At 57.5% G+C, this 11,848-nt stretch overlaps 1 protein-coding gene across 1 annotated transcript; it reads left to right on the plus strand.

The window, feature by feature from the left end:
• Nucleotides 1-11,815, plus strand: FA2H (fatty acid 2-hydroxylase). The gene is made up of 7 exons (XM_030227632.2): nucleotides 1-282; nucleotides 6,048-6,143; nucleotides 7,840-7,982; nucleotides 8,092-8,198; nucleotides 9,447-9,619; nucleotides 10,103-10,355; nucleotides 10,998-11,815. The coding sequence occupies exons 1-7, from the start codon at nucleotides 16-18 to the stop codon at nucleotides 11,075-11,077; spliced, it is 1,119 nt and encodes a 372-aa protein (XP_030083492.1). The 5' UTR covers nucleotides 1-15; the 3' UTR covers nucleotides 11,078-11,815.
• Nucleotides 11,816-11,848: the final 33 nt, after the last annotated feature.

Genomic DNA, 11,848 nt, shown 5'->3' on the forward strand with positions numbered 1-11,848 from the left:
ACCGGCGGCGGGGCCATGGCCACGGCGGGGCCGCGGTCCTTCAGCGCCGCCGAGGTGCGGGCGCGCTGCGCGCAGGGCGCCTGCCTGGTCTCCTGCCACCGCCGCCTGTACGACCTGAGCGGCTTCGTGCGGCTGCACCCGGGCGGGGAGCAGCTGCTGCGCCGCCGGGCCGGCACCGACGTGAGCGCGGCGCTGGACGGGCCGCCCCACCGGCACTCGGAGAACGCCCGCCGCTGGCTGGAGCAGTACTACGTGGGGGAGATAGAGCCCGGAGACGAGCAGGTACCGCCGGGGGGCACGGGCTGTAGGGGAGGCCGGGGTATATACAGCCTCGGCAGGGTGCCTCACCTCGGGTCCGGGTGAACAAGGGCTGTGGGGTGTCCCGCGTCCCGGAACTGGCAAATGCAGAGGCTGTAGGGTGCCCCAGGTGCCACTCCAGGATGTGCAGGATCTGTACAGCGAGTGTCCCGATCCCAGGTCCAGATCCAGGATGTACAGGGTCTCTCTAAGGCACCCCAGGTCCCAGGGCCAGAAGAAACAGCGTTTCTTTAGGGCACCCCATGTCCCAGAAGCTGGATATACAGAGATTATGGGGTGCCCTAGGTCCTGGATCGAGTTTTGATAGGGTGCTCCAGGTCTGTGCTCTCTGGGATCTGCGCAGTGCTGGATTTATAGATCATATCAAGTCCAGAGTGCATGAAGTCTAAGATGTGCAGAGTCTATAGGGCACCCTGGATCCAAACCATGCAGGGCCTGTGTCATACAGGGTCTGTAGGGCACTCCAGGTCCAGGCTTCTTAGCGTCCAAGGTGTTCAGGACATACATAGGCTGGATAGGCTTTGAGGTGTACAAGGTAGGAAGTTTCTGGGGTGCATGTAGCATATAAGAGTGCACCCAGATCTCAGTCTGAGCTGTATGGAACACAGTGTATGTTGGGTGTGAGCAGGACAGGACCGATAGGATCAGGCTCTGTAGGGTCTGGGATCTACAGGGCATGAGGGGTGAAGGAGACAGAGGATGTTTTAGGCTCCTGGGATCTTGCATGGGTGGTGCCTGAGGTGTGCAGGGAGCCAAGGTCCCATGTGCCTCCTGGCTCCCAGGAGTTCTCTGGGCTCAGAGGTGCAGGGGACCCTGAGGCCCACAGGGTGCCAAGTGCACAGGGCTGGGTACCTACAGGGTCCCACTCCACGGCCAATGCTAGGGAGCAGGGCTGATGGGTGGATCTGGGGTGCCAATGTGGCAGGGAGGTGTTGGGGTCTTTGGAAGGATGAAGGAGATGGAGCTCTGTGTCAGTTTTAGCAGGACTGTATGGCACAGAGTGGGCAATGGGACAGGACACCCTTCTTGGTCCTGTCAGCACTCAACCAGGGACCAAGGCGCTGGGCACTGGGGCTTGCCAGTGGTGAGCAGCCACTGCTGAGGAGAGGAGCCCAGCCATGTCCCTGACTGCCTGGTGTGGGGCATGGGACACAGCTCTGTCCCCGCTGTGCCAGTCCCGCGCTGTCCCGGCGGAAGGGAGAGCTCCCTGGCGAAGTTCCGCAGCCTCCGGGTGGCTCTGGGCACTCCTACCCAATCACCAGCCCTCCCCAGCCGCCGTGGGCAGGATGCTGAGCAACGGGGCCAGCCCAGCCCCCTTCACCAGCCCAGCACTTCCCCTCTCGGCATCCCAGCGGGGTCGGTGACCGGCCGGTCCCTCTGGCTGCTTGTTTGCTCTCGCTGGGTGTCCTGCCCAGGGCGCAGCATCGGCCCCAGCGCCACAGACAGGGCTTTGTTTCAGCCTCGGTGCAATGCCTGCATTTTCCCCGGACGGATCCCGGCGATGGCACCTCCTCCTCTGTTGGGACACTCGCTGAGCCGCCGCCTCCTCGCAGGCGTGACGAGCCCAGCGGGCTGGGGCGAAGGAAGGTACCGGACAAACGGGTTCTCGTGCCGAGGGGAGCTGCCACCATCCCAATGCAAATACATGGCGTGATAACGCCAGGCGCAGGGAGATCTGACACTGCCTGGTGCCAGATAAACCATCCCAGCCTGTAACACACGGGGCAGGGATTAGAGCTGCCTGCTGCGTGGTGAGGCCGTGTCCAGCATGCACTGATGCGTGAGCTGTTCTGCCCTACTCCCCACCCTCCAATAATCCTCTCTGAGGAGAGGTGATGTCCTTGGTAGTGCTTGGGTTCATGCTTTGGGTGCTTTGGGGCAGGCGTGGCTCAAACAGCTCTTTGGAGGAAGTGTTACATTACCCCAGTTTGATTCCAGATCTCCGCAGCTTTGCCAGTGCCTCTCCTCGCCCGTTGGATGTCCTGGGGCTGCATCATCCCCATGCTGAGGAATTAAAAATTCTCTAGTCCCACAGGCATTCAGCATCCTCCCCTGCTTCCCGCAGGAATTTCCAGGATTTTGGGAAGGGGGAAAAATGTGATAATGCAGGAGAGATAAAGAAGATAAGATCAGGCCTTCCTTCCACCGGCCTCTCCATGCCCCTTCCTGTGGCTCTCCTCTTTGGCCACAGGTCCCTTTTCTGCATCACCCAAATCCTTTTGGCTAAGGACAAACTAATCCCTAAATAATTTATCTTTGCCAGCAGGACATATAGGGGAGATCAAAGTGAGTACCAATAATTACCTAAACTAGACAGTGGATTTTAACAGCCTCGCTAGAAGGGAACTGGATCATCTAATTACCCTTCCAGTTTGAGCAATGACAGACTTTCATCACAGCCTCTTTGGGGTGCATGACGTGGCTGTGAGTCACGGTAAATCTTCCATCCTTCTCAGGTTTATTGTCCTTCTCTTCCTCTTGCCTGTATTGCTGCACCTGGCTTTGCACCTACCCTGGCTTTGCATCCCAGCCCGAGCACGTTTGGGATGTAGGCGGGACACCTGGGGCACCTCTTTGGGAGTGATGTAACAAGTCACTTTTTATATTGCTACTATGACTAGGAGTTCAATTCAGCTCCTTTTAATAGTCCTGCTGCACCCAGTGTTTAATGGGCCAAGACAGCTTGTGGGGCTCTGCCAGCCAGAGAACACAGACCACAATGCTGCTGGGATGGTACCCCCACAAGCAAGCACCTTACTTGGTGCTCTCTGCACCTCCTGGGTGTCCTCATTCTACATGCCTGTCCCTGCACTGCCAACAGAGCTTGTCCTGCATGGACACCAGCAAACGGAGCCTCTGAGGAGCTCAGTGAAGGTGCTGGAGGCTGTGGAGTAATGCAGAAGTATGGTAGGACTCCTCTGGGGTTTGACTCACTGGGAAAATGTGTGGAAAATACCCCTGGGTCCAGGCTTTTGGCAGAGCAGCTGTCTGTAGGCAGCATCGCCCTGTCTGGGCCAGGGGGAGGTTTCCAGCTTCTCTGCCTGTGTCCCCAGAACACTGAACCCTGTGCTGGATCACCCCTCCTGTCTGTAGCTCACATCACAGCTGGATTTCGTTCTTTTAATGCCCCAGCCAGTGCTCTTCAGCTGGTGCAGGACCAATGCTCAGCACACTGAGCAGGGCAGCCAGATGCTCTCAGGTAGATGCTGGGTCACCCAGTCACTGGATCATGCCATGCCCTGGGTGTTTGGGCCCGTTGTGTACCAGCAGCACCTTACCAGGACTGCTGCTCACTTACAGGTGCAGTGCCTTGTAGGCGTTCACTTTCCCTTCCTTACATCAGGCCCCTTGTTCATCTTCCCTGGCAGGACCTGTTTGCCTGGGGAAAGCTCAGATGCATCTTCACCACCCACAGGTGACAGCAGAGCCCTTCAGCCTCCTCCCAGCCCACCTCCTATCTGGAGGAGAATGGCCAGAAGCCCCAGCACTGGTTCAGGTCCCATGGAGCTTGATCTCAGCAGGGCCCCTGCGTGCCTGGGGCAGGCAGGAACAGGCCACCCTTTGGGGAGCCAGTTGGGACATGCCAGGGTGGTTTGCATCCTGGTTGCGACACAGCTCCCGGTCCTTTCAGTGCCAGCTCCAGGGTGAACAAGAGGAGAGCCTTCCTCCTGCTCCCCAGCTGAGGAAGAGGAGGGGTAGGAGATGATTCAGGTGCTGACAGAGAGCTGCTATAGCACACAGGGCAATGGCATGTCACTGATGTCACCCAGCCCAGGTGCTGGTGGTGAGGTGGGCTGTGAGCCCCCCCAGTCCATCTCCCTGACCTGGGAGGACCAGGAAGCCTCCAGCCATGACGTGGTGCTCAGGCATCCATGGGCAGGGGAACTGGAGGTGTGTGAACCTCTCGGAAAAGGGAGGAGAGGTGGTGGGCATTGCATCAGCCCGGCTTTCCTAAGCATCCTTCCTGCTGCTGGCCGGGTTGTGGTGCAAGCTGAAGGTGGAGAGCACCAGCCCATTTCTCAGGGCACGGATAAGCTGTTTCACCCTCTTAAAGCCGAATTTTCTTCCAAAGCACCTGCAGGGCAGAGGCAAAACCATAAATCCACCATGCTTTGCTGGATTTTAAGACATCCCATCTGCCCTAGGGTTTTGGAATATCTGGCTGAAGGACAGAGTGTGCAGCATGGAAAATAGCAGTGGGAATCCTCACAGAGAAGTGTGGTGGTACATGGCATCAGCTTATATCGGTGCTCTGCCCATGGTAAAATTGATGCCAGTGGGATTCCAGCCTGGAAATACTGGCTGGAAATATCCCCTGTCCTCCCCTGCCCACTTCCCCAGGCAAGGCGCTGCCTCGGAGCTGGGTAATGCAGTTCCTGTACCGGCAGAATGAGGCTTGAAATCCGGCTAGCCTGAGAAACGGGATGGGAGCACAGCTTTCAAGGAGTGCCTGCCGTCGGTAAACAGTGCCTGAGCCCTGCCTCGGTGTCCCCAGCAAGGCGCAAAGTCCTGACGTCCTGGCGAGGTGACGCAGGTTTTCCTGCATCCCAGGCCCTCCTGCAGCTGCCAGGGCGGTATTCCCCTCTATAGGGTGGCAGTGCATCCCTGTCGGAGAGGTGGGGAGAGCATCCATTGAGGAGCTGGGAGAAAATCCTCCCTCTCTGGAAGCGGCACGGCTGGAAGCCCCGTCGGGCACGGCTGTGCCGGGGCCACGCCGTACCCTGCTCCGGGTTAATGGGTAACTCCGGGTGGCAAAGCGGGAGAAAAGGCATGTTTGGCACGTCCTGCAGGGGAGCCGGCGCTGCTGCCGGGGGGCACGGCCGCCCTGGGGTTTGCATGGGCACGGCCGCAAGCTCAGCGAGCCCCCCACCAGCGCACGGCTGGCGCCGGGGCTGGCACGGCTACAGGAAGGAGGCTGGTGCTGGCAGCTGGCAGCGTGTTTGCTTCCAAGCATCAGACAAGGCAGGTTTCTCCTGTTCCTCAGCCCGCCCTGGCAGTGGGACTGCAGCTGGGTCTTCATCCTGCCACCACTGCACCCGGGCATCCCCTGTGCCTCAACATGCTCTCCTGAGCCACAACCAAACACCAGCTCATATCCCACAGCCCACGGCAAAGACAGCCAGCCCAGTGTCACCCTGTGAAGGACACTTTGCCTTTTTCTCTGGACAAGGTCCTTCCTTCTGTGTGTTTTTCCTTGTGCCCACAGGCAGGGTGGTGGCACCAGCTGTACCACACTCCCCAGGTCTGCCAGCCCAGCTTTCCAAGGGACCGAGAAACCAAGCTGGGCTTTTGTTGGAGATCACTGGGGTGGGAGGAGGGAGCACTAACCCAGCAATGCCCCTGGCTTTAGTGGCAGTGGCAAGGTGACCTCTGCTATGGCACTGCCTGTTTGCAGGGGAAAGTGCTGTCCCAGGGCCCAGAGTTTCTGAAGCACCCATGCTGTCCTGGCCACGGGCAGGGTATTCCAAACACTGGGCTTGAAAGGAGGTTTCCAAAGAGCCCTGAGCCCACAGTGCTCAGTCTGAAGGGCAGGGCAGCTCAGTGGCAGCTGCTTCCCTCAGGAAACCTGCTCTGCAGGAACTGTCTCACTTAAATTCACCAGATTTTCCCCCATATTTGTTTAGCAGGCAGGAGCTCACTCTGGCCGTACCCCTGAGTGCTACAGCCATCACCATCCCAGCTGAATCCACCACTGGTGCTTCACCACAGAGTTTTCCTTCTCTTTTCAGGGCCTCTCTGAGACAGTGGATGAGAAGGAGGAGGTTGCTGCAGCCCAGGCTCCAGAGCAGACAGATCTCTGCTACAGAACAGTGCATGTGGAGACGGTAAGAGCTCTGGAGTTTCTCCAGCACACTGTTTGCCAGGGTGCTCCTGGGAAACACCAGCTCTCCTTTTCCCTGCATGAGTGCCGGGTTTCTGCTGGCCTGTTGGATGGGAGGGATGGCGTGAGAGAGCCAAGCTGACCCAGCCACTTGTGCCCTTTCTCCTGGTGTGGATGGCATTGCTCATGCTTTATTGCACAGGCGTGGCCACGCTGGGAGGCTCCCATTGCAGCAGCATGGGAGAGATGCCTTTCTCTGACAGCTGCTGTGCCCTTCCACAGGGAAGTGTTGCCAAGCCGCACCTTGCTTGCTTTTATTTCTTTCTTGCTTTATTTATTTTATTACTTTATTTATTTTATTTTTATCCCTTGCCTGAGCACTCGTAATGAGCAGTAAGGGATTCCCCAGCCTGGGCAGGGTGATCTCTGTGTGTGCAGGGTGTTTCCTGCCCTGCCAGCTGCTTTTCAAGCATGCCACAGCAGTGGGGATTTGTCCCAAGGTGCCTTTGGCTGTCCCTGCCCTCTGCAGCACCATCTGGTCACCACATTTTGCATGATCCCAGCTTGCTGGTGAGCATGCTTTTATCTTGTAGAAAGTTGGGGTTTTTTTAGACCAGGAGAACATCTTTCACCCCTCAAACTAATATTTTATCACTGAGCACCTTTAAAAGAGAATGTCTATTTCCAAGTGACCTTTTTGCTTTAACTTCCCCCCAGTGGAGAATGGCTCTGTTCCCTTCCCATACACCAGCTGGGGTTGTTTCCCCTCCTGTGTGATTGTGTTCATCCCTGCCTGCAGCAGAGCCCCCAAAATGCCCACAGCCACCCCAGCTCCTTGCGCTGGGATGCCCTGAATGGAGCCACCCCCACCACTGGCAGCCCAACCCCAGGTGCCAGATGGCTGTGCCACTGCTGTGTGCACAGCCAGCCCAAGGAGAGCTGCCAGGCCCAGGGCTCGGCCAGGCAAGTGTGGTTTCAGTCCTGGCACAGGGGTGGGACCAAGAATCCACCTTATCTGGCCAGGCCAGCAGAAGATGTGTCCAGGGATGCTGAGCAGTGGCAGAACTGGTGCTGCCAGTTGTACCTCCCATTTGCATGCCATGCCAACATGTGTACATGCACAGGTCCCTTGTTACTCTTGCACCTGAGTTCAGCCATGCTCAGCAGCACTGCTGGAGTCTGTGTTCCCATCCTGTATCCCTGCTCCCCATCCCTTCCCAATTTGCTCCTCACTGGGGCACCAAAACAGCCGTGGCCGCCCCATGTGTCCTTTGCACGAGGAGAAATGTCCTTAGCTGGGGCAGTGCTGTGGAGATGGGATCCGTGTGGCACCAGAGGTGTTCTGCTGGGCCATATCACTGCTCACAATCTAATCTTGGCAGCTTGAGAGGCAAAGAGCCTCAGTTATCAGGCCTGATGCTGAGCCAGGTCTGGGTACAGACACCTCCACCTTGATCCGCTGGCAGGTACCTGGTGGCACAGGGGTGAGCTAAGCCCTGGGCTGATGTGTGTTTGGCCCTTTGTCTGCCCTGTGCTGGTGCTTGTGGGGAGCTCAGGGCACCTTGGAACCAGAGACAACTGCTCTTGGAGCATGGGAGGGGTGTGCAGCCCAAAATCCTGCAGCAGCAGCTCAGCTTTGTGCCTGGTACTGGGATGGTTTGTGGGTTCCACAGCATTACAACCACTGTCTGCTCCCCCAGGACCTGGTAGACTGGCAGAAGCCCTTGCTGTGGCAGGTGGGCTACTTAGGGGAGAAGTACGATGAGTGGGTGCACCAGCCCGTGGATCGGCCCATCCGCCTCTTCCACTCGGATTTCCTTGAGTTCCTCTCCAAGACAGCATGGTGAGCTCGCAGGGTCTGCACTGTGCCCTGGATGGTGCCTGTCCCGGGAGGGGGACATGGCTCACCAGCCAGCAGGACACTTCCTCTGACAGCTCCTTCCACCCTGTAGGTACGTGGTGTTCATGGTGTGGACGCCCGTGGTGCTCTATCTCAGCTGGGTCAGCTACACCTCCCTTGGTCAGGGCAACACCCGGCTCTTCTCCTCCTTCACCACAGGTATGAGCAGCAGTAAAGCCTTTGGGCTTCCATTACTGACCCCGCTCTGGGCCATGGGGCAGGAATGCGTGGGTGGACACCTGCATCCCTTCCTCATCCCTCCTTCTGTCCGTGCTCACCACAAGCCACATGCAAGAGCAGCAGCTCAGCACCTCTCCCTTGTGGCCACCAGCATGTCCTCTGCGTGAAGCCACCGGTGCTCGCCCACCTCCATTCCCTTCCTCTCACCACGAGATTTGGTCCCCCCGGAGGTCAGCAGAGGCACAGAGCCCGCTGACCTGGGCTGCAGCCTGCTCCCTCCTGCCTCGGTTCCCTCAGTCCCCACAGCCGAGCCCTGCGGGTGCTGGGGTGTGTTCCAATCGCCCACCCCGGGCCGGCTGAATGCCGGCGGAGCGGGCGAACAAACCCGGCTCTCAGCGCCGCCGGCTCCGCACAGAGCGGGGCTTGTTCGCCCGAAGCGCCTGCCCTTGAATCTCCCACTGTCTACTCCCTGCTCCCCCGGGAATAACAAGCGTGGCCGGGGCAAGCTGTCTTCTTTGTTGTCTTTTTTTTTTTTTTTTCTTTTTTGCTGGGTTCCCTATTTTTTTTGCAAGGTGCCACCCAGTGCCAGCTGTGCCCGGCTGTGGGGTGGGGAGCGACGGCTGCACAGGCACTCCCTGCTCCTTGTGGTATCCAGCACCTTGCTGCCAAGTTTTGTGGGTTTTTTTCCCTAAAAATAAGTGGGTTTTGGGGCAAAAATTTTGCTAGGAAGGACACAGGGCTAGCAGCCAGCCCTGAAAGAAGGAGGTGGCTGAAAAATGTTCTGCGGGGGAAAGTGCCCAACAAGCCTATTCTTTTTCCCCCAGAAAAATAAACACCAACACCAACAGCACTGTTTTACTGTCACGAGTGCTGCCTGTGCAACTAAGCTCCCTCCTGCCTTGTTCTGGTGGGTGAAGCAGCTTTGTAATGGTGACGCAGTCCCTAGAGCGCACATCCAAGCCCCCGTTGGAATCTGGAATGCAGGGAGCTCCCCTCACTGTCTTCCTGAGGCAGCAAGAAGCTGGCTGTTTCTGTAAATTAGTAGGAATCAAAGGAAAATGTGGTTTAGAGCAGAGCTTGGGCAGTTAGCTCCCTAGAGAAGCTCAGGATAGGAGGTGGATGAGCCTTGGGAGGGAGGGAGAGCTGAGCACCACTCTGATGCCAGTGGGAGGATGGTGATGGATAAAAGCACCTGTCCTGCTGACCGCTGCTCATCTCGTTGTGTAGAGTACTCCATCCCCATCCACAAATACTACTTCCCCTTCATCTTCCTCCTGGGAATGATCCTGTGGTCCCTGCTAGAGTACCTCATCCATCGCTTTGTCTTCCACATGAAGCCACCCGCTAGTAATTACTATCTCATCACGCTGCATTTCTTGCTGCATGGGCAGCATCACAAGGTGAGTCGCAGCTCCCGCCCCCGCTGGCACCTGCTGGGCCGTGGGAATGGTGGCCTTTGCCCCACTGGAGCCTGTCACTGTGTGCCCTTTGCCCAGACAGAGCCTGTTGCTGCCTGTTCAGTGTGACTGGTGGCATCCCAAGCGAGGCACTTGCCCAATACCAGCAAGGGCTGTAAAACTGCCCTGGAGGAGCTGGAGTTAAATTTTCAAGCTGTGTGGTTGGGCAAGGGGGAAAACCAAAAGAGCCACAGCCTTGCTGGAGGAAATGTGGAGCTTGGGCACCTAGCAGATAAAGCCACCACCTGCCTGGGCACCTTGGCGTGCACGGGGGGCTGCTCCCACCACGTGCTACAACTTTGGGGAGGGTTTTTGCTGGTGGCTTCTCCCAGATGGGTTTCCCTGGATGGGAATGTGGCAGGGATGTGCGGGGGGAGGAAGGGTGAGCTAGGAGCTGCCTGTCCCACCGTCCCTCTCTGCTTCCAGTCTCCCTTCGACAGCTCCCGCCTGGTCTTCCCTCCTGTGCCGGCCTCGCTGGTGATCGGCTTCTTCTACGGCGTGCTGCGGCTGCTGCTGCCTGAGGTGCTGGGGCTCTCCGTGTTCGTCGGGGGGCTCTGCGGCTACGTCATCTACGACATGATGCACTATTACCTCCACTATGGCTCACCCAAAAAGGGCACCTACCTGTATGGCCTCAAGGCTTACCACGTCAAGCACCACTTTGAACACCAAAAATCAGGTAGTGCCACGCTCCCCGTGCATGCTGGCAGGGGCTGTCAAAGATCCAGTCTACCTGTGTGTGTGCAGCTGATTGCTCCAAAATATTTGGGATTTGGGATGAGGAAAGCCAAGCACTGCGCTGCTGGGGAAGCAGCATGTGAGGAGCTGTAGCCCATGGAGAATATTTCCTGGCTGCTAGGTTGAGGATGGGGACCCAAAGCAGTGCAGGGGTGAAGGCAGCAGCCCATCTCAGTGGTGGGCATCAGTTCTGCCTGGAATGCCAAACCCCCATGGTGCTGGGATGTGGGTGCCTATCCCTGCCTAGGGCAGCATCTCTTCCTGCTGGGAGGCATTGACAGGTGTAGGGTGAGGCCCTGGGCTTTCCCAGATCCGCCCCACACTTTCCCTAGCCCAGTGCTTGCTCAACCTGCCCTTTGCCCGGTTTCCTAGGAGAAAACGCCCCATCCAGATAAGTTATCATCCATGGGGCTTGTTGGCATGGCCCAGCCAGCTCCTGCTCCCTCTGCTCTTCCTCCTCCTCTTCACTTTGCCTTCCTCCCTTCCCAAAATGTGGACACTCCTCCCTCACCAGTTAACATAGAGCCCTTGCAACACCTCGATGATGGTGCCATGGGCTGAACTCTCTCTTCCCTGCCCGCAGGTTTTGGCATCAGCACACGCTTCTGGGATTATCCTTTCCGGACACTCATCCCTGAGGAGACCTTCAAGAAAGAGGACTGACAGCCCCAGCCCAGGGCTCAGCTGCTGGCTCTGTACCCCTGCACTGGGGCTGGTGTCCCTCCCCAGCCCCCAGTGAGGCCAGCTGGTCCCTGCCCCCTTCCTGGGGGCTGTGCCACAGCAGTGACTCCAAAGTGAAGCATCCCTGTGGTGTGCTGTGGTCCAGCTGTGGCACTGGCAAGGGGATGGGGGGCTGAGGATGGTGAGGAAAGGGGAGGAGGAAGCTGTGGGGTTCCCTGGTGCACTCCTGCCCCTACCTCGCTGCCCTCCCGCTCCAGGCTATGGATGCACAGGCAGATCTGCTGCCTGAAAGATGAAGTGCCTGATGCCACCCTCCCTCCTCTGCCTGGCACCTTGCCAGAGCCCCTGTCTCTCCTGGGCTGCCCTCTCTCCAGGGCACCCAACATGCTGCAGTTGCCCCTATTGCCTAACTCAAGCCGAGGGGATTCCTGTCCTAGGTCCTTCTCCCAGCCTATCAGCACAGGGTTTTCTTGGCCTGCAGCCCTTTGGGGCAGGTTCCACAGCTCTGGATTGTGCCTTTTTCTAACCCATATCTCTCTGCCAGATTTATCAAGTTCATGGTTTTCATAGACATTGGCAACTTGAAACTCAAACTCCAATGAAAAGAATTACTATGAGATGCCTTTTTTGCTGATCCTGTGATTTTATTTTTTATTATTTTTCCCTAATGTTTACTGCAGATATTTAAAGGTTTGAAATAAATTTATATGTAAAACTGTAGACACTACAATTGTAAATAATCTGTATATTTTG

Source organism: Serinus canaria, chromosome 11, assembly GCF_022539315.1.
Source record: "Serinus canaria isolate serCan28SL12 chromosome 11, serCan2020, whole genome shotgun sequence".
NCBI classification, from domain to species: Eukaryota; Metazoa; Chordata; class Aves; order Passeriformes; family Fringillidae; genus Serinus; species Serinus canaria.

Bases quoted from the DNA above. Each gene is read 5' to 3' on its own strand.
- FA2H (XM_030227632.2), top strand. From the start codon at position 16: ATGGCCACGGCGGGGCCGCGGTCCTTCAGCGCCGCCGAGGTGCGGGCG. The intron at 283-6,047 runs GTACCGCCGGGG...TTCTCTTTTCAG, and splicing joins TAGAGCCCGGAGACGAGCAG to GGCCTCTCTGAGACAGTGGA. The intron at 6,144-7,839 runs GTAAGAGCTCTG...CTGCTCCCCCAG, and splicing joins GAACAGTGCATGTGGAGACG to GACCTGGTAGACTGGCAGAA.